The 23,181-nt window shown below is 32.2% G+C and overlaps 4 protein-coding genes across 4 annotated transcripts; 3 read left to right on the forward strand and 1 right to left on the reverse strand.

Annotated features, from left to right (window-relative positions):
• On the forward strand, positions 1–3,087 carry LOC102588217 (heptahelical transmembrane protein 1-like). Its single transcript, XM_006345215.2, has 4 exons — positions 1–214; positions 490–582; positions 1,524–1,569; positions 2,232–3,087. Exons 1-4 carry the CDS (start codon positions 30–32, stop codon positions 2,892–2,894), a joined length of 987 nt encoding a protein of 328 aa, XP_006345277.1. The 5' UTR covers positions 1–29; the 3' UTR covers positions 2,895–3,087.
• A 1,144-nt stretch (positions 3,088–4,231) lies between these two features.
• Positions 4,232–7,543, forward strand: LOC102588554 (probable glycosyltransferase At3g42180). Its single transcript, XM_015307737.1, has 4 exons — positions 4,232–4,312; positions 5,175–5,323; positions 6,085–6,442; positions 6,875–7,543. The coding sequence occupies exons 1-4, from the start codon at positions 4,232–4,234 to the stop codon at positions 7,541–7,543; spliced, it is 1,257 nt and encodes a 418-aa protein (XP_015163223.1).
• Positions 7,544–14,750: 7,207 nt separating this feature from the next.
• LOC102594756 (36.4 kDa proline-rich protein-like) lies at positions 14,751–16,236 on the forward strand. Its single transcript, XM_006345157.2, has 2 exons — positions 14,751–15,518; positions 15,992–16,236. The coding sequence occupies exon 1, from the start codon at positions 14,793–14,795 to the stop codon at positions 15,516–15,518; it is 726 nt and encodes a 241-aa protein (XP_006345219.1). The 5' UTR covers positions 14,751–14,792; the 3' UTR covers positions 15,992–16,236.
• A 1,185-nt stretch (positions 16,237–17,421) lies between these two features.
• LOC107060182 (zinc finger BED domain-containing protein DAYSLEEPER-like) lies at positions 17,422–22,902 on the reverse strand. The gene is made up of 2 exons (XM_015307756.1): positions 22,690–22,902; positions 17,422–20,431 (listed from the first exon to the last, which is right to left on the reverse strand). Exon 2 carries the CDS (start codon positions 20,288–20,290, stop codon positions 17,687–17,689), a length of 2,604 nt encoding a protein of 867 aa, XP_015163242.1. The 5' UTR covers positions 20,291–20,431; positions 22,690–22,902; the 3' UTR covers positions 17,422–17,686.
• Between the last annotated feature and the right edge of the window lie 279 nt (positions 22,903–23,181).

Raw genomic sequence — 23,181 nt, forward strand, 5'->3', positions numbered from 1 at the left:
GATCAAGAAAAAGATTATAGGAATCGAAGATGAAGAATAAGAAGAACATTGAAAGAAATAAAAGGGAAAAATACCCTTTAATTTCTTATCAAGAATTGCCAGAATATATGAAGGATAATGAGTTTATTTTGAATTATTACAGAGCTAATTGGCCTCTTAAACAAGCATTTTTCAGTATTTTCAGTTGGCATAATGAAACTCTTAATGTTTGGACGTAAGTATTTCATTTCATTTTTATTTTATTTTGAGTTTTGTAAATTCGCTATGAAATTCATCGCTCAATAATTTGTAGTCAATAAAAAATTAATAATTGATTGCTAAATAGAATTAACGATGAATTTTGTTGTTTAGTTACAAATTTGATAGATAATTCATCTTAATTTAGATTTTTTTTTTGAATAGTTGAAATAATTACTTTGTTTGCAATTTATTTAGCTAATTTTTTTAATTTATTTTTCTAAATAAGATTACTTGCTTGTGTTTTTTCAGGCATTTAATTGGATTTATTCTATTTGTGGTATTAACCATAGCTAATGCAGAGCATTTATCTCAAATTGCTGATTTTATGACTATGTTTATCAGGTATGTGTCTAATCAATTTAACGTTTTTCGTTAGAAAATTATATTGTATAAATATGTTACTTTAGAAAATTATATTATATATATATGTTATGTTAGAAAATAATACTCTATATAAATCTTGAACCTTTGTTTCTTTGTTGATTACAATGACTACTAACTCAAATTAATTATAATATGTTATCTTAATCAATGATTTTGAGTTTGAGATTAATAATTGAGTCGTCTTTGGTAAAGAACATTTTATCGACATAGAATGATTAATTGAGTCCTAAAACGATAACTGAAGGTCTCAGATTCAAAGTCCTGAAAATTGAGTTATATTTGATAAGAAACGTTTTACATACCCCATTCCATAAAGAGACTTTATGCATCTTCATGAATTTGAATTAGTCGAGTCTCAAACGACAATAAAATTTCTTGAGTTTGGACTTTAGGGATTTAAATTTTCTTTTGATGTGTTAAACTTTAATACGTATACAATTAAAATTTTGTTCAAACCAATGCAATAGAGACATACAGATGTGGTCCATTAATATTTGATGGATATTGAAATGTTAGGTTAAAAAGACAGTTCATCAAAGTCCCAACTACCATCTTTAAATGTGTGCACATTTATTTTTGTTAATATTTTTTTGGTGATATATTTTTTGATGTACAAAACGTCTCATGTTAATAGGGTTTAAGGAAGGATCACACGACCCTATGATGCAAGGTTTAGTGATTGCTCTCACTGCTTGAAAACTCGTAACCTATTAGATCACACAGAGACAATATAAATAACGTCTTATTTTTTAAAACATCAAATAATCAATTAACTTAAATTAATGTATCAATTTTCATTTAAAACTAGAATTTAAATTTGATTTTCATTTATTCTAAAAATTGTTAGTTTTCATTGTCTAAGAAATAAATTGTGTGTTTTCATTTATTTATTTTTACAGGAATTTTCCAACAAGTGGAGATGCGAATATCCCTCACAATTCTAAGGTACTTTTTAAGTATTGTTAGTAGTAAATTAATGAACTTATAAGTTATTTAACTTCTACATACTGATACAATTAAGTCGTTTAAAAGATAATTACAGGTCAATATCCTCAATAACTGGAATTAATTAGTTACTTGAAATAAAGCAAGTAAGAAGTAACTTATTATAACATGTCGAAATATACTAACATTGCAAAAATTAATTTTCTATACCAATAATGTATATAAGTTGAATAATCCACCTCCAAAAAAAGTTTAAGTTCTATAAACTGATAATAGAAAGATTATTTATAGTCAGACTAAATTTACCTACAATATCATATAATTAACTTTTCATAGTGATTGAGTTAGATATGCTAAAATGAAAAATAAAATAGAGTAATGATATGTTTGTCACTACAAAAAGAACTGGTATTAGCTACAAACTTTGTTGGTAATGCTAACAGAACTTGTCCGTCGCTAATTCTAGTTTGTTAGTAGTGATATGTCATTAAATAGTCGGTAGCTAACATTATTTTTTGATAATTCGTAGCTAATCCATCATTAAATAGTACATGCTACAAATTTTTAATAGTAAAACGACACAAGTTGTCCGTTGATAGTTTTTTTTTTCTGTGATAAAAATTCTTTACATTATCAGTGTATATCGCAACTTTGTCTTACAGGGAGAAACTAGGTTAATAGATCAACATTTACAAATGGACATCACATCAACAAATGAAGCAACTTGGCCATTTTATGTATTCTTAGTTGGTGCAATGTTTTGCCTTTTATCAAGTAGCATTTGCCATCTTTTCTCATGTCATTCACAAAAATTGAACCTTCTCTTAGTCCAAATGGACTATGTTGGCATCACAATTATGATCATCACATCCTTTTTTCCACCAATGTACTATATTTTTCAATGTTCACCACTTTGGCAAATTGTATATCTCACTGGTATCACAATCTTGGGAATTTGCACTATCATAACTCTCCTCTTCCCCGTGTTTTCGACCGGGAAATATAGGTCTTTTCGGGCCGGGCTCTTCATGTCCATGGGTTGTTTTGGTCTATTTCCAGCAATTCATGCTCTTGTGGTGAATTGGAGTGATCCTATGAGGAATATCACACTTGTATATGAATCCGTGATGGCGTTGTGTTATATAATAGGGGCTATTTTTTATGTTAGTCGCGTACCGGAGAAATGGAGGCCTGGATTGTTTGATCTAGTTGGTCATAGTCATCAAATTTTTCATACATTTGTTATTTTTGGTGCATTGGCACACTATGGTGCGGCAAGGATTTTCGTGGAATATAGGACTCGATTCGGATGTCATAATAGCTAGAAGAGGACTAATGATGTATTTTGATATATGATGTGTTATGTTTGATACATGTAGGACCAATAATTTGTTAGCGCAAGTTCTATGGTGGTCAATCAAACTCATTACTTTGGGCTCGAACTATGCATTCATGTGCCAAAAAGCTAAACAATACATATATCATAATAAGATTTGAGTGGAACTTAACTTTCTTCAATTATCTATGACTTATTTTGGGCTTTGAATTAGTGATACTTGGACTAAATTTGGGCCAAATAGAAGATATTTCAAGCCCATAATTAGGGATAACAAAGTCCAGCCCAAATACTATCCCTATAAAAGTAGCAGGCCCATTAATTTCTAATGATTTGCACAAACAGTTGTAATGCCATTGTTTTAAGTTTTGACCACATTTTAATAAGTTCACAAAAATAGCAATAGATTTTTGTTTATTGTCGCAAAATTATTTAGCGGCAATTGAGTTAATATCACTGCATTCAGATTCATTAAAGTTTTTATCGACATTTATAGAGAATGTTGATTATAAATACTCATATTATATTATCTATCGTTAAATATAATATAACAAAAATTATATTATTGCCTCTAAATAATGACCACAATTTTTTTTATTTGTTGTAATGAATCCTAACGAATTCTAAACCATAAATTTCAGAATCTTTATTTAATTTGCTGAAACTTTATGTTGATTTAAACTATATCATCTAAGATTGTCGGTATACGTATATAAATTAAATTCTTAATTCATTGGTCATCCTGTTGGATCTAACAAAAGGTGATGTGACCTTATTATAAGAAGTAAAAGAGTGATTTATTATCAACTCAAGGTACAAAATTTCAACATCATAATTTTAATCTTTGCCTAAAATTGGAAACACTAATTAATTTGATACTCTTAGGATACTTATTATTATTATACCAAATATCACAATTAGAGTGAGTGAGCTGCCAATAATTATATATTTTTAAGTTTTGGCAAAATTTTCACATTATTATTTACGCGTTTTCTCAATTCATATAAGAGAAAATGACACAAATTAATCTATAGTAATAATTGTTTGAGTTTCATATTTGACCTTTCAGGTATAGAATAGTGAACAGATAATAAATGAAGCATAATTTAATAAATCATTAGTGATAGTTCAGGTAGAAAACTCGTGCACCTGATAATTCCATTACGAAACTCAAAAAACTGAAATATTTCAGATGTATTTTTGACCATTAACTCAAAAGAGAAAAATTGAAGTTAAGAAAACTAGCTCACATCTAATTTAAGTAGTGATGAATAATATGAATATTTATACTATCAGGGAGATAACTCATTTTTATCCGTGTCAAATATGCATATATTGAATATTTTATCTGATTTTACTTTAACCATTTTTTATCCAATCCGCCCATTTATCTCCCTTATTAATAGGGTATGATTTTCTTCAATCTTCATCACTCAAAACATAGTGAAGAAGTTAGCAATGTGTGCTTATTATTCCCATAGCATAACATCATTATGTGCCATTTTTTCATTTCTTATTATCTTCTTCTACTTCTCATCATTATTAAATCATCAAAATGATATTAATTTCATCACTTTTTTCTCTTTCTCAAAAAAACCTCACTTAAGCAAAAATAAATTCTTATTACATGATAATAATCAACAAGTATCCTCTATAAAAGAAAATCATACCACTCACCATGCTAAGGTATTATTTTATTTTTGAATAATTGTTCTTGATATGTTTTGTTGATATATGATCACATAGTTTAATTTACTATTTTATGAATATAGAATTGTATCGCCTAACTTCATTTTAAAATGACACTAGAATTTTTATAGAATCAAAATAGAAAAATATTTTTTGAATTTGACCATTTCTTAAATTCTCTATTTTTATTCTAAAATGAATAATTACCATGCAAACTTTTTTCTTTGTTACTTTAATTTATGTTTAATTCTTTAAACTCGATAATATATTAATTCACATAGTAACTTGAATAATGGAGAAGAAAAACTTATGACATAATAGCTTGAGAAATATATTACTAGAATTAATGGCAGACAACATCATTTGCTAAACAACAAAATATATCGCTAATTCTACTCAGTGACGAATCATTATCTGATTATCAAAACCTCATCATATTAGATGTGTGCTATTAATTTAGCGACAGATTAGGGACGAATTTTATATAGCTAATTTCTATTATTTGTAGTGTATCAACCATGTCCAACAGTTTTATTTCTTTTTTTTAAAACCTTATTTTTTAATTAATTGTATTTAACAGAAGAGCGGTTTACAAAAAATTGAAGAAGATTTAGCAAGAGCAAGATCAGCAATTTGGAAAGCTGTCCATTCAAGAAATTATAAGTCTGATAAAGAAGAGAAGTTCATTCCAAATGGATCAATTTACAAAAATTCATATGCCTTTCATCAGTTAAGTTTCGGATTCCTGCCGTACTAGAGTTTAACTTTTATACATCGATAAACATAAATTATTATTTATTAATGTTATCAAATTACCTAAAAGATAATTTTAAGTAATCATTCATATAAAAAGTAAAATTAGTAACCTGAAAAATTAGACAATCAATCAAAGTCTTAATTACTACAATACTATACTTTTTGCTTCATTGGAAAAAACATGCACATATTCATGATTAAGTAAATATATTTATAATAATCCCCACATAACTTATTTGCGAATTCAACAACCCTTGCATTATTAATTCATGTGTTACAATATAATTCATGTCTTCACATAACTTTGTATCATAAGCTATATATGACGAATTACATTATCAAGAAATGTATTCACGGCTTCTCGTACTAATTTTTTCTGACACATTACTAATCCTCTTAGCGTAGATCTACTTATTGTTAATACATCGCTAAGGGTATTGTTCTGATATATACATGAAATAATACTTGTATACAATAATCACAATATAATTTTGTGCTTCATTTTACTACAAAACAATCAAAATTAGCTACAAACTTCGTTATTAATCAGTCACTATATATAAGCTCTTAGCTAACAGAATTTTTTTAATAAGCTATCGCTACTATGTCACTAAATACAATTAGATGACATATTTTGTTGTTTAACTACAAAATTAGTCTGTTGATAATTATTTTTTCTTCTTTTGTTTAAATAGTGGTTATTTATAAATAAATCTTGCATTAATTTATTGTAGGAGTCATATAGAGATGTTGAAGAGATTCAAGGTGTGGACATACAAAGAAGGAGATTTACCAATGATACACAATGGACCAATGAAAAATATATATGCAATTGAAGGTCATTTCATTGGTGAAATGGAAAGTAAAAATAGACATTTTTTAGCTTCACATCCTGATGAAGCTCATGTCTTTTTTATACCAATTAGTGTTGCATATATTGTTCAATATATTTACTTGCCAATTATCACAAATTATTCTAGAGAAAGAATTCAAAGGATTGTTGAAGATTATATTCATGTTATTGCTAACAAATATCCTTATTGGAACAGAAGCAATGGTGCTGATCATTTCTTGGTTTCTTGTCATGATTGGGTAATTTCTTTAAATCTTTCCTCTACTTCTACTATACTATTATTATTGTTCTCAAATATTTTTCGTTATGGAGCTCTAAATTTGTTTCAAAATATTTGATCTTTTTATTTTTTTTGGCTAATAAACATGATTGGGACTTCAATCATTTAACTGACCATTAGGTCATATTCTTAAATGCAAAATATTTGACATTTTCGAAAAACATATAAAAAGTGATCTATCACCCCTTTATTTTCCAAATCCAAAAGTTCTTTTTTAGTTAGTTGAGTGTTAATCGAGGCGAAACTACTCTTATCCAAAAGGAATCAATTGAACATGACCCTTTTGCCAACTTTCATTTAATAGTCTAAAAATATAGTTTAACCTGTTATAACATGTTACTAGTTACATATTTTTATAAGTGACCTAATCGTATAAATATTTAATTTTCAGGCACCAGATATTTCTATTAGAAATCCAAAGCTCTTCAAGAATTTCATTAGAGTATTATGTAATGCCAATACTTCAGAAGGATTTCAACCAAAAAGAGATGTTTCATTGCCTGAAATTTATGGATTACCAAATATCAATGTTACACCTGATCCAGACCATAGTCTAAATCCGAAAAATCGATCGATTCTTGCATTTTTTGCTGGTAGATCACATGGTTACATAAGAAAAATATTGTTTCAACATTGGAAAAATAAAAAAGACGATGAAATTCGTGTGTATGAGCACCTTCCAGAGGGTCAAAATTACGCGAAATTAATGAGTCAAAGCAAGTTTTGCTTAGCACCAAGTGGATATGAAGTTGCAAGTCCAAGAATTAGTGAAGCAATTTATGCTGGATGTGTTCCAGTAATAATTTGTGATAATTATTTTTTGCCATTTAGTGATGTTTTTGATTGGAGTCAAGTTTCAATCAATGTTCCAATTGAGAAAATTCCACAATTGAAGATAATTTTGAAGGGAATTTCTTGGAGTAAGTACTTGAAATTGCAAAAAAATGTGAAGAAATTACAAAGGCATTTTAAAGTGAATAGGCCTGCTAAGCCATTTGATGTAATTTACAATGTGCTTCATTCAGTATGGCTAAGGAGACTCAATTTTAGACTTGATTAGATATCATTGTATTCACCTAATGTTGTTCGGACTATTGAAAAATATTGTCAGATATGTGTCGGATCATTCAAAACTTATGCATTTTAAAGGGAATTCAGCACGGGTGCGATAACATTTTTGAAAGGTCCGAGCTTATTAGTAAATTATAATTAATTAATTTTTATTTTTATTTCAACTATGACTTTACTATGAAAAATTAGTATACTGTATCTATTTATTGTCTATATATATAATGTTGGGTAATGATCGAGTATCGTTCACTATGTCATCAGTAATTTGGGACTAAACAAAGTTGACCGGTTATATTTCGAGAAATTTATGAACTAATACACACGAAAAGTTGAGAAAATCCTGAATTCCTACCTTGTGACCTTGAAACTCTCAGAATCGATCCTATCAAAACAATTAATATCATTCACTAGTTCATTTCAAATGAACCCACAAAATTCGTGGTCAAATAGTGCCATTCAGTTATGTACTGAAAAATTCATTGACTAATATATACAAAAAGTTGAGATAATCCTGAAATCATGTTTTATGACTCCAAAACATCAAAAAAAAAGTGTGACATAGATATTGTAGAGGCAATGAATATCGTTCAAAATTTGAGTTTGGAAATTCACTAGATCGTCACGAATGAATTCCTCTTCTATTTTATCTCTTCACCATGGGTTTGGGAGTTCGATGGTATATAGAACCCAGTGCTTTGGTGTTGAATCAATGAACCTTATATAGTATATAACACTGCCAAAAACATAACAAGTAAGACAAATTTAAATACATATTTTAGAACTCGATCTCTCGACTCAAAACCACAATCTATATTACTCGAATTATCCAAAATTGTTTCTATATCCATGTTAGATCCTCCAAATTACATTATTTTTCAAGAATCTGACACACACCTAAAACATATTTTTATAAAGTCCGAACAATATAGACTATAACATCTAAATTATATATCACCTTACATAAATCTTGCTTTGGTGTTGCATCTTACATACAAGTGCGAAAAATGTAACAAGTATAGAACTTAGAAAAACTATTAAGTTATATATACATTTTAAGGCATAATACATAAATGTGTCTTTCAACTTAGTTTCAACTGACATCTATGCCCTCTAACTTTGGGTGTGCACAAGTAGGCACTTAAACTTGTATAAAATTAAAGAAATAGACACATTCATCTTACGTGGGGTCCTACATGACAATTTCATGGCCTGCATGGTGTCCTACATGTATTATAAATGTCATGCATGTAGGGCGCGCGTATCTAGACTTGTTCAATTTTATACAAGTTCAAATGTCTACTTCTGTATACCCAAAGTTGGAAAACATAAATATTAATTGAAACTAAATTAAAGAACATATTTATGTATTATGCCATATTTTTAAAACTCAATCTCCCCATTCATAATCACAACGTCTAAATTATGGATCACCTTCCGTATATATCTTACATACAAGTGCGAAAAAACTTAATGAGTGTCAACACCCTTAGAGCTAAATATATATAAGAATTTATTCTCTCGATTCAGAATCACAACATCTAAATTATGAATCATCTTCTTTATCTCTTGCTTTGGTGTTGAATCGATCTTATATATACGTGTGCAAAAATGGAACAAGTAAAGATAAATTTAAAGTTACATATAAATTTCAAAACTCATTCTTTCGATTCAGAATCACAACGTCTAAATTCTAGATCACCTCATATATATCTTCTTTTATTTCTCAATGATTATATGTAGTCATGTGACATTGTAGGTACCTAATAGGACCATATATTAAAAGATTCTTATATTCTTTTGTTAAATCTAGATCCTGTGGATGTACTTTGATATGACTATTTTAGTATGTACTTGGAGGAATTACAGCCTTTTGATTTTACTATATGGATCATAGTGAAAGACCAAATACAATTGTAACCAATCATTTATAAAGAAGAAATCTGTGCCTCCACAAACTTCTTACCATATGGAAACATAACACAAGACAAATTCTATTTAATGTGTATTTTTGTCATATGCTCAAGAAAATCTAGTGGTCTAAATGAAAACCCTATCATTTTATGTTCTGTGCATCGACAATGTAAATAATTTTTACACAAACGTCAGGTTAATTGACTAGCTACTTAAATAACGTGAATTTTCAATAAGCGTTCACTTGTTGTTATTGCTTGTTAATATTGCTTCATTTTTATTTTTCCTTGATCCGAGAGTCTATCGAAAATAACCTCTTGATAGTTACAAGATAGGACTTAGAAATACGGTATACGTACACTCTATCATTTCCAGATCCTAACCATTTTTGTGGAATTATACTACGTTGTTATTGTTATTGTATACAATTAATAGTAGGTAATTTTTCACATCAAGCGTGATATCATAACCTGAAAAAATAGGGTAATAGCCTATTATAATCAGTTAAATTTGTCAATATATATAAATTAACTCTAACTCTGTAGGAACATATTGAATGGGTACTTTAATTGTGATATGATTACCCTAATTTGCATTCTTTTTTTCCATGTGTATCATTTCATAATTTTAGTAGTACTAACAATAAAGATATTCACTTATATGTAAGCCAAATTTGGGTTTAAGAGGTACGTTGAAATCTACTCAATTAATAAGCATATGGTTAACACTCCAAAATATAGTAGTAAAACAAGTACGTGAGTTATATTTTATTTAGCAATGAAAAAATATGATATTTTTTTGCCCACTATAAGTAAGGGTGGATTTAAAAGCATGACTACGAATTCACAAGAACTTAATAATTTTTATTCAAAATCTGTAAAAACTTCAGATTCTGAATCTGAATCACACTCTAAAATATCAATTATAGTTCTCATTTATCCTTGATGTGATTAGTCACCGCGATCTACTAAAGAAACCAACCATCTCACATAAAATATTGAGGTAGATAGATTAATTTAACATATGATCACTGAATTTTAATATATTATAACAGTAAAAAAGAAAGTTATTAAATTATTATTTTTTCATAGTAAAATAAATAAATTATATGTGAAATATAACTTATAACTTTACTATTTTTTTAGTGTAAGGTGGGGTGGCCGACCAATCACATCAAGATGAAGAAAGCATATGCACAAAGTAACAAAATAATCCAGCCTAAAAAAAGATAACATTATAACATGCACACTCACTCTCTTCACGGGTTCACACAATTATCTCAAATAAAAATTTTGAGTTGTGATGAGTGAGTCACTCCTTCCGTTTCAATTTATATGATATAGTTTTAAATTAGCATTAAATAGTTCGAATTCTATGACGAAAATCATCAGAAAAGATACGTTATATCTCGCCAGGTTTAATTTTTCCTATGCAATGAAAATCGTCGTAAATCTCCAATGATACGTGGTGAGACGTGATGGGCTATCGGAAAATAGGGAATTTTCGGTATTTACGAAGATTTTTTAAATTTGTGGTCTGAAACATGTCATTGCTTATGTTATAACGTTTGTATGATTATAAAATCTTTTTATTAGAAATATAAATTTTAATTGAACAGAAAAGTGTGTAACATAAACTGAGACGGAACGGAGTATTTTAGAGATTGTGTGGACCTCTAACTAGCTAAAGTCCTCTCCCTGTTCATCCAACTTCTCACATGTTACTCTTTGCTGTATTTTTTTGGCACAGTGTACAACTTTACAATAAGCTTGTCCCACTCCCTTCCTTTTCCCATCCAACTTTTTTCATGTTTTTTGGTTCAAATTCTTTTCAATCAAAAATGAATCTTGAGTAATATGTTAGTTTAATTGAATTTAGGGTCGTAGTAACGTTGATTCAAATCTTGTATATGTATTATTTTTTTAATTATATATCAATATTAAAGACATTGAATTCTGCGATATTTCGAACTCATAAAATTCTAAGTTTGAGTCTGTCTAGTGGTACAATGAATGAGATTTCTCAACTTTTAATCAGAGGTTGTCTGTGATTTAAAGTTCAAACACACCTGGTAAAGAGTGCTTTTCCTTTGACATGAATTTGAATTGATCGAAATAGTCAATATCGAATATTAAATGACTATATTAAAAATAATTATATTCTCATTAAAAATACCATATTATTGCATGAATTCCAATATAGTGGTGGTACTAAATTTATTTAACCAAAAAAGTGGGAGGAAAAAACATTTATCCATAAAGCAAACTTACCCAAAGCTTTGACAAATATAGCAACTTATCTTTTTTTGTTCTCCATTTCTTATCTTTATGTGTTCCACACTTGGTTGTTTTATTTTTCTTGTGACTCAACCAAACTACAATAAGGTATGCTAGCCCAGAATTTTGCACATGTAAATGTTTTATGTTTGAAAAAAATGATAAAGAAATGTAAAATTGATTTGGTAAATGGTAAAACAATGTGTGAGTAAACTATCTCATATGACTATTTATAATTTGAATAGAAAAAATGGTCGTAAAAGACCCCATGTGTGTTATATCGACTAGTCTTTTGTGTTACTCATATGTTCCAATAATTAATGTGGTACACTTTTTTTTTTACTGTGTTTTGAAAAGAATATCGTCTTTTAATATTTAAAAAATATTTAATTATATTTTTACTCTTACTAAAATTAAATGATTTACAGTCACACAACTGTCTAAAATTTGTTTTAAAACCACAAATTTTAAAAGATTTTTCTTCTTAACTTTGTGTCCATCAAACATTGCCACAAAATAGGGACTCAGATAACATTTACTGATCTCTTATAAAAGGATTATGTAACAAAAATAACATTTGTAATGAACCGTAAAACCGATTTCCCTTATATAACTTCCTGCCAAAATTAAAATTTGATGATTGCATAATTTATAATATAGTTATTCATTAGTACTGATTAAGTTGTTGATCTAGGAATTTCCATTAATATATATATTAATCATTCTGTTTTTGGTTCAAGCATACCTACCACTTTCTATTTTTACAACTAATTGAGACTTTATATTACATACATTTTATAAAAAATAGGCTTTTGACAATAACTTTAGACTTTGGTAAAAATTACTTTTTTTAATTTCTGGTCAGCCTAGGTGTAGGATTATACATAGAAATTGACAGGCAAATCAACCTATCAACTTTCCACAATACTCAATAATTTTTAATTTTACTACAAATGAATCCGCACACTATATCACTGTAAAAAATAACTTTTAGCGGCAATAAATATATATACATTAACAAAAAGTGCTAAAATCTTTATCGGCATTAGTTAATTGTCATTTGATCCAATGTCGCTATAAGCTTTAGGAACATTTATAAAGAGTGTTAATTGCTGCTAAAAATACATATTTAACAGCAATTAAGTTATTAACATTAACTAAATGCCGCTAAAAATAATTTTGGTGTAGTGTATATATACATGTGGAGCTAAATAACTCTATAATACCTCCTATCAGTACATATATTAAATAACTCTATAGTACCTCCGAGAAGTATATATACTAAATAACTCTATAGTACCTCCTATCAGTACATATACTAAATAACTTTGTCCATCAAAAATAGACATAATAATATACACATTCATCACTTAATCGTGATTAGATTATATGTATTCACACCTATTTATTTTTTTAATTTCCACAAAAGTAGAAAACAAAAAAGAGCAACTTGCTCATACAGATCCATAATTCGTACAATTTAATTAACTCTTATTTTTGTTGTGTACCATTAATGGAAGAATTGTCTATCCTGCAAATTGTAACATGGATTTTCCCTCATAAATTTTTTTTGGCACTTCTTATAATAAAAAACATGAATTAGCGACCGACATATTTCGTACTTAAACAGTAAAATTTGTTGCTAATTTATTTAATAATAATTACAATGAATTAATTACCAAAACAAAATTGTTAGCTACAAGTAATTTAACGATAGATTAATGATGAAGTTCGTAAGTAGTTTTAGTTTTTTTTTTCTTTTGTGTAATATTATGTGAAGCATATACATAAGTTATGGGATAGATAGACTTTATCCAAGATGTTGATTTGTCTAGAGAGATATTGTATAAAATTGAGTTCGATTTAATATTAACATCCATTGGCTACTTTTTTTTAAAAAAAATTATCTAAAAATATTGTTTTATTAGCTGTCAAAAATGACAAAAATAAAATTTTCAATATGTGAGTTCAAGTGAAAACAAAATAACAAATTTTTCAAATAATTATATGGTAAGTGTGTCACGTCACATGTAATTTATGATAGATTTGACTGACAAATAATGTCAAAGGAAATGTTTAAGGATCTATATATTATAAGTTAAATTAATAACTGTACAATGTAAATTCGAAAAGTTTATTAAAAATATTTTTCAACAAGCCAATTTACGATGAGTTTTATTAGAATGTTATGGTTCTTAGTAATTACATATCGAGCTGTCCATATAGGTAACTGAAGTTGGCTTGGCAAATTTCATTTCTATTAAAAACTGTGAATTTCTTATACGTTTCTATCAGAACGTTGTTAGAAATATGAAATTTTCAATAAAAAAAAAGGCTTATTGAATACATTTCCGATAAACCTATTTTAGTCAAATTCCATTGAAAAATTCTCTTTTTTTTGTAGTGATAGAAAACGAGCCTTCTATAGAGACAAGTGAAGTTAGCAAGCTAGCTCCATTGCTAACAGAAAAGTTCACTAAAAATGTTTCCGATAAACCAATTTCTAATGAATATACCATACATAATTCATTTTTTAGTAGCGACAGAACAAGCCTTCCATAGAGGCAAGTGAAGTTGGCGAGCTCTATTACAATCATGATTATACATAAATAAAAGTACCATTCCCTTCGTTTCAATTTATTTGTGTTAATTTTCATTTTCAGTCTGTTTCAGAAGGAATGTTTCTTTCCTTTTCTAATAACTCCCTGCATGTTTACTATCACAAAATTAAAGAACATTTTAGTAGATTATATATATCCTTAGCGTAAGCCCACAAGATTCATAAATCTTATTTACTTTCTTAAATTCCATATCAAATTAAAACAGAACGACTAATAATATTGATTCATGTACATGCAAGATCACATATAGAGTTGCCAACTAGCAAAAAATATTGGCCATATAGCCCCTCTTGTTCACGTGCATTGGTTTTAGGGGTTTTCTTTTTGTTTTCATTCAATAATCATCAAGTACTCAAATTTTTCTATCTATATAACACCACAATCTTTGTACCAAATTATTTACCTTATTTTCCTTTCCCTCCTAAAAAAAATGGAGTTCTCTAAGATAACTTCACTTCTTTTCATTTCCATGCTTTTCCTTTCTTCCCTCACTCCCATTCTTGGTTGTGGCTATTGTGGTAAACCTTCTCACAAGCCCAAAAAGCCCAAAGTTCCTTCTCCCATTGTCAAACCCCCTATCCATTTGCCACCTATCGGAATTCCACCCGTCACTGTTCCACCAATCGTAAAACCACCCGTTGATTTGCCACCTATTGGAATTCCACCTGTCACAGTTCCACCAATAGTAAAACCGCCCGTTGATTTGCCACCTGTTGGAATTCCACCTGTCACAGTTCCACCAGTAAAACCTCCAGTTGATTTGCCACCAATCGGTTTACCACCAATTGTGAAACCGCCAATTGGTTTACCACCTATTGGAATTCCACCTGTCATAGTTCCACCAGTAGTTAAACCATCACCTAAAGGGAAAAAACCTTGTCCACCAACTACAAAGGCAACATGCCCAATTGACACATTGAAACTTGGGGCTTGTGTGGATCTTCTTGGTGGGCTTGTTCATATTGGGCTTGGTGACCCAGCTGTTAATGAATGTTGTCCAATACTTAGTGGGCTTGTTGAACTTGAAGCTGCTGCTTGCCTTTGCACAACACTTAAAGTCAAACTACTTAACCTTAAAATCTATGTACCTCTTGCACTTCAACTCCTTGTTACTTGTGGAAAGAGTCCACCACCTGGCTACACTTGCTCCATCTAGGTAATAACTTTTTCCCTATTTTTCACTCGGTGTCTGGTACTCGCTTTGCGACCCAACCAATAATAGAGCCCTCAAAAAATATTAAACATTTATTTATGATTTTGTAACCAGACCTAACTAATTTGAATTAGTGGTGGGGTAAAGAGACTTCATTTTTAAGTGTCGATTATGAGGTCTCTAGTTCAGAATAGAGAGATACTTACGTCCTCACCATTATCTTTATTGGTTAATTCATAACCTGATAAAAATGATAAAACTAATTACTTGCTATCACCTATTAACAAATATAGATAATATAGAAATATATTCGCATTGTAAATCCTAATTTTACCTTGAATTTGAAATCTATCTAATATAAAAAAAATTTATAATTCATTAACTAACTAGGATGAGCAACATATTTTTATTGTTTAGCAACAGAAGTTGTTTGTCGTTAATTAAACTCATTAGTTTAAATTATGATTGAATTGCAGGTTTCCAATCTGAAATTTGAAGAATTGCATGGATTGACATGAAAGGATGTCCAATTTCTGATTTATTTAATTTCTCTCCACCCCACCCCCACCCCCTCAAAATTGTATTTTGTGTATTTCTGCTATTGTTTTATCATGGCTTTGTGGAATTGTTATTTAATGAAATTATTATTATTTCAGTGTATCGTTTGAATATCATTTGTTTCAATGAATTACAAAAAAAAAACAAGTTGTATCGTTTTCAACGTTTTAGTAGTCTTATTTGCAAAGTTTAATTTTAAGTTTATTGTAATAATAATCATTGGTTTGGTCTGTAATTTAGGGCAACTGTATGGTCATATTGTTTATAAAGTTAAACTTGTCCTGCCCCGGCTCCGTTGTCATCCCTACCTACTGGTGGCTCAAAAAAAGTTTCACGTATCTTTTTGTTTATGTTTATTAAAAGAATTAAGTTTAGGTTAGGGTGTCGACAAGTTATGATATTAAAGATAAAATATGAACACTAAGATTAAAGTTTTCAGGAAAAAAAAAAAACAAAGGTATCTATACTTTTTGAAATAAATTTATAAAAAAAACGTATTACATAAAATGAAATTTCAAAAAATAAAAATGAAGATATTCAGAGTATCGAACATTGTGATCTGAAAATTGTAACTTTATGTAGATATCACAAAAGAATTTTTTATTTTTTTTTTAAAACAAGATAAATAGGACCATTACATTTTGGAGATATTATTGACTGAACCAAACAATATAGTCCATACAATATTTCCAAGTCCTCAAAGAAGGTATCACAAGGTAAAACGTACGAAACTTAGGGATCTGATAAAATTCATATTTATGACAAAAACTTCCATATTAGGGTAAAAATTCTCATAACAAAAGCAATTTTATATTCGAAGCTCAAATCTAAGATCATTAGATTAAAAACGAAATACTTATCATTCTACCACAATCGTTACTGATAGGATAATTACTTCTAGTTTCCATATCATGTTACTTCATATTCCAAATAACAAGAATATTAACTTCATCTTGTTTAAATTCTTAAAGAGTTCAATTTTTGTAGACATTATAAAAGAAAATTTACACTATTAAGCCATCCTTTAAGATAATTAAAGGTTAAAGTGTGGGGTCTTAAGAAGTTTGTCAATATTGTTGACCTACAAGTATCAGTGTTTGATTCCACAGCCCCGAGTCTCATTGGCCCAAGCTCAAAAATGAGATGAGCCTAGATGGAAAGACATTAACAGCATGTAATCATATGGCAAAAGTAAAAATTCCTATGGTGAACTCCGACATGTTTAGGATTGAGGCATAGTTGTTGCTGTAAAAAGCATAACACAAAAAATGCAGCTAATATAACATTTTATACCAAGATAATCAACTCCATAATGCAAGGGATTTGTGTTCTGCATATAGAACATAGATAAGCAACACAACTGTATAAACATACATACTCATATCATGCACCAGAATAAAACTGCTTTCATGCATTCAGACACTAACGAAAAAAAGACATCGAAAATCGCAACTAAACTCTCCAGTAAGTCTCTAGTGATACCAAATTATGATACAAGAAAGTCGATTCTCGGATGACACGGAGGAGGAGACAAATGTTATAACAGTCTCAAAGAAAACAGAAATCAGCTACAAAGGCTATTCTAAACAAGTATTTAACATCACAGAAAAAACTTAAATCGGGACTTCCATTTTTATTGGTGCATGTAAAGTATTTACTGATGCATTTTGAAGCCAATCCTTGGCGCAGATGAGGGCCTCCACGGTCTCAGGTCGCAAGGAACACCTGTAGCGATCCATCTCTTTGCCTATAGTGCTAAACACAGAATCAGCTGTTACAGTAGAAACTGGAACGGACAAGATGTCACGAGCCATTTTTGACAGAGTTGGGTACTTCATTCTGTTCAGTTTCCACCACCCCACAACGTCAAACTCGTGAACACGAGGCAACAAGGACTCATCCAAATATTGATCAAGCTCTGACCTTGACTGCTGGCTTGTTGTCTCCATAATGTAGGCATCAAAATCTGTAAGTCCGCCCCCACCATTCTCCTGCTTCAAAGTCCCATCATTTACCTCTTCAGCATAAGCTGGGGTCAGAGGCAGAGGAAGTGCCACGTATTCAAGGAAGAGCTCGTGGATTCCCTCCTCAACGAACTTCACATAGGTGGCAGCTTCTTCACCATATATTTTCGTAAAACTGAATTCGACAAGTTTCATTTTGAAGCGTGGATCCATTACTACGGCAATAGCTAATATTAGACAACAACTCTTCCAGTATTTATCAAACTCCTCTTGCATTGTTTTGGTAAGACTGCTTATGGATGGATCTTCACTTACTGCAGCACGAGCCAGTTCCAATTGAATCTTCCATGCTTCATGGAAGAATGTGTTGGTTGTTGGAATTGTTGGTGCGGTCAGAAGATTGGCGGTGTCGAAGAGGATTTTCAAGTAAGTACAAAGAACCTCAACTTGCTTCCAATCTTCCATTGTCAGGGCATCCTTGTAATCGGGATCAGATGTATCCAAGCATGAAAACACTTCCTTTAACTCTGATGCAGCTAACAACATCTCATATGTTGTGTTCCATTGAGTTTGGTCATCAAGAGCCAAAGTCTTTGTGCTTGGCACTTGAAGCTGCTGTTTGAGCTCAATAAACTTTTCCTCGTGAAATTCTGATGTTTTCACATACTTGACGCTATCTCTTACTTTCTTAACAGTTTCTTGCAAAAGCTTAAATGCACCTTGGGCAATGCTGCTTAAAGTTCGAGCAAGACAACTTCCGACCAACAACTGACCATTGAGCACAAGCGGGTTCTTCACAGATAGTAAAGCTCTAAGATTATCAACAGCAGCATCACCCAACGGTTGATTAATAGTGACAGAAAATAACTTACCTTCCATACTCCAGTCAGAAAGGCAAGCGGCAACAGCGTGGCTGAAAGCCGTCTCAGAATCTGGATATGGTTCCATGATGATATTGAGTATTTTCCTGTGAATTTTCCACTCACTGTCAATATACTGCCCGGTTATGAACACATAGCCCACAGTGTAGCAGGAGGACCACATATCTAGCGTTAAGCAGATACGCCCAGGCACTCCCTCAATCACCTTCTGAATTGCTTGCTTCTCTCTAAGATAAGTTGCCACACAATCTCCTTGCACAGTGTTGAAGCTCACCATATCAAAACGAGGTTGCAGATTCTGAACAAAAGCAAGAAAGCCTGGATGCTCAACCATGTGAAGGGGATAGTCGTGCATGATGATCATCTTAGAGATCTCTTGACGGCACCGGTCAGGATCAAAAGCAAGGTAAGGAGCAGATGCAGTCCTATAACGCCGTTTTGGTGCATCAGTACTACCACCATATCCACTCATCTTAGGAGGTGTACTATACGGGCTCAATTGATTGTTCTGTTGGTTACGTAGGACTACTGGACAGGTTCCTTTGGCAATATGGCGTTTCAGGTGACTAGTGCCAGCTACTTTTGAACCTGTACTATATGCAAATGATTGCTTGCACTGCTTACATTGTGCCCTTCTAGTTCCACTGCCAACGTTTTCAATGGTGAAGTGTTCCCAAACTATTGACTTCTTCTTCCTACGCTTGCTGGGCTGTGTTTCTGGATTGTTTGGAGGTGTTTCTATATAGTTGGGTTGTGGTTCAGCAAGGACCATCTCATTTAGTGGGATCATCTCATCATCCGGGACCATCTCATTGCTGGGGACTATCTCATTCCCAAGCACCATATGATGTTCATGCATCATCTCATGTTCCGGCATCATCTCATGTCTATGTTCATGCATCATCTCATGTTCCGGCACCATCTCATGACTATGTTCATGCATCATCTCATGTTCTGGCACCATCTCGTGATTATGCTCATGTGTCATCTCATTTTCCCGCACCATCTCGTGATTATGCTCATGTGTCATCTCATTTTCCCGCACCATCTCGTGACTGTGCTCATGTGTCATCTCATTTTCCCGCACCATCGCGTGACTGTGCTCATGTGTCATCTCATTTTCTGGCACCATCTCATGACTATGCTCATGTATCATCTCATTTTGCGGCACTGTCTCGTGACTGTGCTCATGTATCATCTCATTTTCCGGCACAATCTCATGACTATGCTCATGTATCATCTCCTTTTCCGGCACAATCTCATGGCTGTGCTCGTGTATCATCTCATTTACCGGCACAATCTCATGGCTGTGCTCATGTATCATCTCATTTTCCAGCACAATCTCCCAGCACAATCTCATGGCTGTGCTCATGTATCATCTCATTTTGCGGCACCATTTCATCACCATGCTCATGAATCATCTCATTTTTCGGCACTATCTCATTATTCTCAGTGGGGGTTGCTGGAGTAGCTGTGGTTTCTGGGGTCGCCATCAATATCCAGAAGCTCAAGGCTGTGGGAAGCACAACACTTATCAATTATCTGTATAATATAACAATAAAGAAGGAGAAAGAAAACAAAAATCATATATATTGTGAACTGAAGAAAAGAAGTGTGAACACACAAAACACATTCCCGAAAGTAACACCATCGTGGGTGTGGGTGTGGGTGTGGGTGTGGGTGTGGGTGTGGGTGTGGGTGTGGGTGTGGGTGTGGGTGTGGGTGTGGGTGTGGGTGTGGGTGTGGGTGTGGGTGTGGGTGTGGGTGTGGGTGTGGGTGTGGGTGTGGGTGTGGGTGTGGGTGTGGGTGTGGGTGTGGGTGTGGGTGTGGGTGTGGGTGTGGGTGTGGGTGTGGGTGTGGGTGTGGGTGTGGGTGTGGGTGTGGGTGTGGGTGTGGGTGTGGGTGTGGGTGTGGGTGTGGGTGTGGGTGTGGGTGTGGGTGTGGGTGTGGGTGTGGGTGTGGGTGTGGGTGTGGGTGTGGGTGTGGGTGTGGGTGTGGGTGTGGGTGTGGGTGTGGGTGTGGGTGTGGGTGTGGGTGTGGGTGTGGGTGTGGGTGTGGGTGTGGGTGTGGGTGTGGGTGTGGGTGTGGGTGTGGGTGTGGGTGTGGGTGTGGGTGTGGGTGTGGGTGTGGGTGTGGGTGTGGGTGTGGGTGTGTGTGCATTTTCTGTAACGAGTCTCGGGAAACTAAGATTCTTTTGTGTTAAAAAAATCAATATGAATTCTCTTTCTTCCTCCTCCCTCTGTAAACTAGTGTCTCTTTTGATATCCTTAACAGCTTGACATATTATATCTTTGACAAGTCTAAAATCACACCTCATTCACTCCTCGGTCTGTTTTAGAGAAAACCCTCCTGCTATATCAGTCCCAGATCTTTCCTTGTAAAGAAAGAAATGGCTACAGCGGAGCTGACTGCATCATCCATTTCTGGTAAGGGTTTTGCATCCTTTGTAACCTTAGGTCCACAACAAATATTAATGTTGCACCTTAGGTTCTTTCAAGCAAAATAAAGGTGGCTCCATGGATTTGTCGTGGAGCTTCAAAGTATACACGATGTTTTATACTGTTTCTGGATTAAGACAGAGCCATATGTAGGATTTGAACCTTGCACCAGAGAGATTCAGTATTGAATTGCAGCCTATGGCCATCGGTAGGTATTGAACCCTGCACCTAACGAATGTGGCATGAAGTTGCAAACCTTAGGCAGCAACTCCATTGCTTCAGCCATACTTAGTAGGCATTTGGGCATGAATTGGTTGATATTTGGAAGAAAAAAACAGACGTTAAGTTAACCAAATGGTACTTGGAAGTTGAAGTTGTATTTAGACATGAAAACATAGTTGGAAGTTTTGGTGAGTTAAACTTGAAAAACTCTTAAAACTCTGTTTTTTCAAACTTCAAATTCCATATTTCAAGTTCGAAGTTGAAATAATGGGTCAGTATGATAAGCAAATATTTGAAATAATCTCCATATATTATTTCAAATGTTTGAAACAAAATCTATGGACAAACAGCTCCTTAAATTCACTCTTTGGACCAATAGAACATGAGACTCAAAGCTTTAGCCAACAAACTACACCAAATTAGTTCCTCGTAGCTGAACAATCCAGCCCGTGGAGCATCTCCAAAAGCCCGGTGTTGCCTCCACCAGCCCGGCCCAAACCCACACCTGACCCAAAGTTAAATAATACTAGTCCTCCTAAGGCAACAAGGAGAGTTCAGAGTAGTACTCTATTTTCAATGAAAGTCAGGGATAAAATGGACATTTTACAACACATGGGCTAACAAGATAGAAACATCAACTTACTAAAATCTAACTCAGAAAATGGATCAAACATGGGCTTGTAGATAAATCTAAACAAAGCCCAGATCAAAATCCTCTTTTTTACTAGGTATTTACTAACAATGGATCTATTACACTGCCCAGACAAAAAAATTCAACCAAAAACTTCAACAATCATTTCATATACAGCCTTGGATTTCATTAAACCTGAAAACTTCAAGCCCAGAACATCAATACAAAGATAAAAATCCCAACTTTTTTTCAAAACACATCAGCTGAACTTTGAAATGAGCCTGAGAAGCTTCAAATAGCTCACAACAGATACTGAAATATCAAAATCTAAGAACATAAACCTTTAAAATCTTATTCAGCACACATTTTACACAAAAATATACAATCTTCACACTAACACAGTAAATCCATAGCTAAAGAATCGAAAAAAAAATGAAACTAAATCAAATCTGAATTGAACAAAAAGGGGTACTACTATACCTGTAGGAAATTTTGAATTTTCAGAATAACCCAATTACCGAAATTCAATTCTGAGCAAAACCCAGATAGGAATTTCCAAGCCGACGAGTTTTTCAGGCTCCGGTAGTGAATCAGATCTAGGTTTTCGGCCGTAGCTGGATGAGAGAGAAAGAGAATTGGGCTTTGAACCCGAAAAAACCAAACTGGACTTTGTGTTATGATAAATTGGTTTATTTAGTGATAAGGGTTTACAATTGACAAAAACATTAAATTGGATTTGGACTTTTATTTTTATTTTTTAAAATAAGGTCCATTTAATGTTTTTCAATATTGTGAAAATTGAAGGTATTGTTAGTGTAGTATGTTTTTTGGGTTAAATTTGTACACAATTATATACCTTTTTTGGTCAAGTTGGTTTGATGTGTGACTTAAATGGACCATAGCCCACTTTTTTTAGGGTATATTTGGTTGGTTTAGTGTAGCTAGGTGGGTGTGGGGTGTGGGGGTGGGTGG

The sequence above is a fragment of the Solanum tuberosum genome, unplaced genomic scaffold (assembly GCF_000226075.1).
Source record: "Solanum tuberosum cultivar DM 1-3 516 R44 unplaced genomic scaffold, SolTub_3.0 scf00063, whole genome shotgun sequence".
NCBI classification, from domain to species: domain Eukaryota; kingdom Viridiplantae; phylum Streptophyta; class Magnoliopsida; order Solanales; family Solanaceae; genus Solanum; species Solanum tuberosum.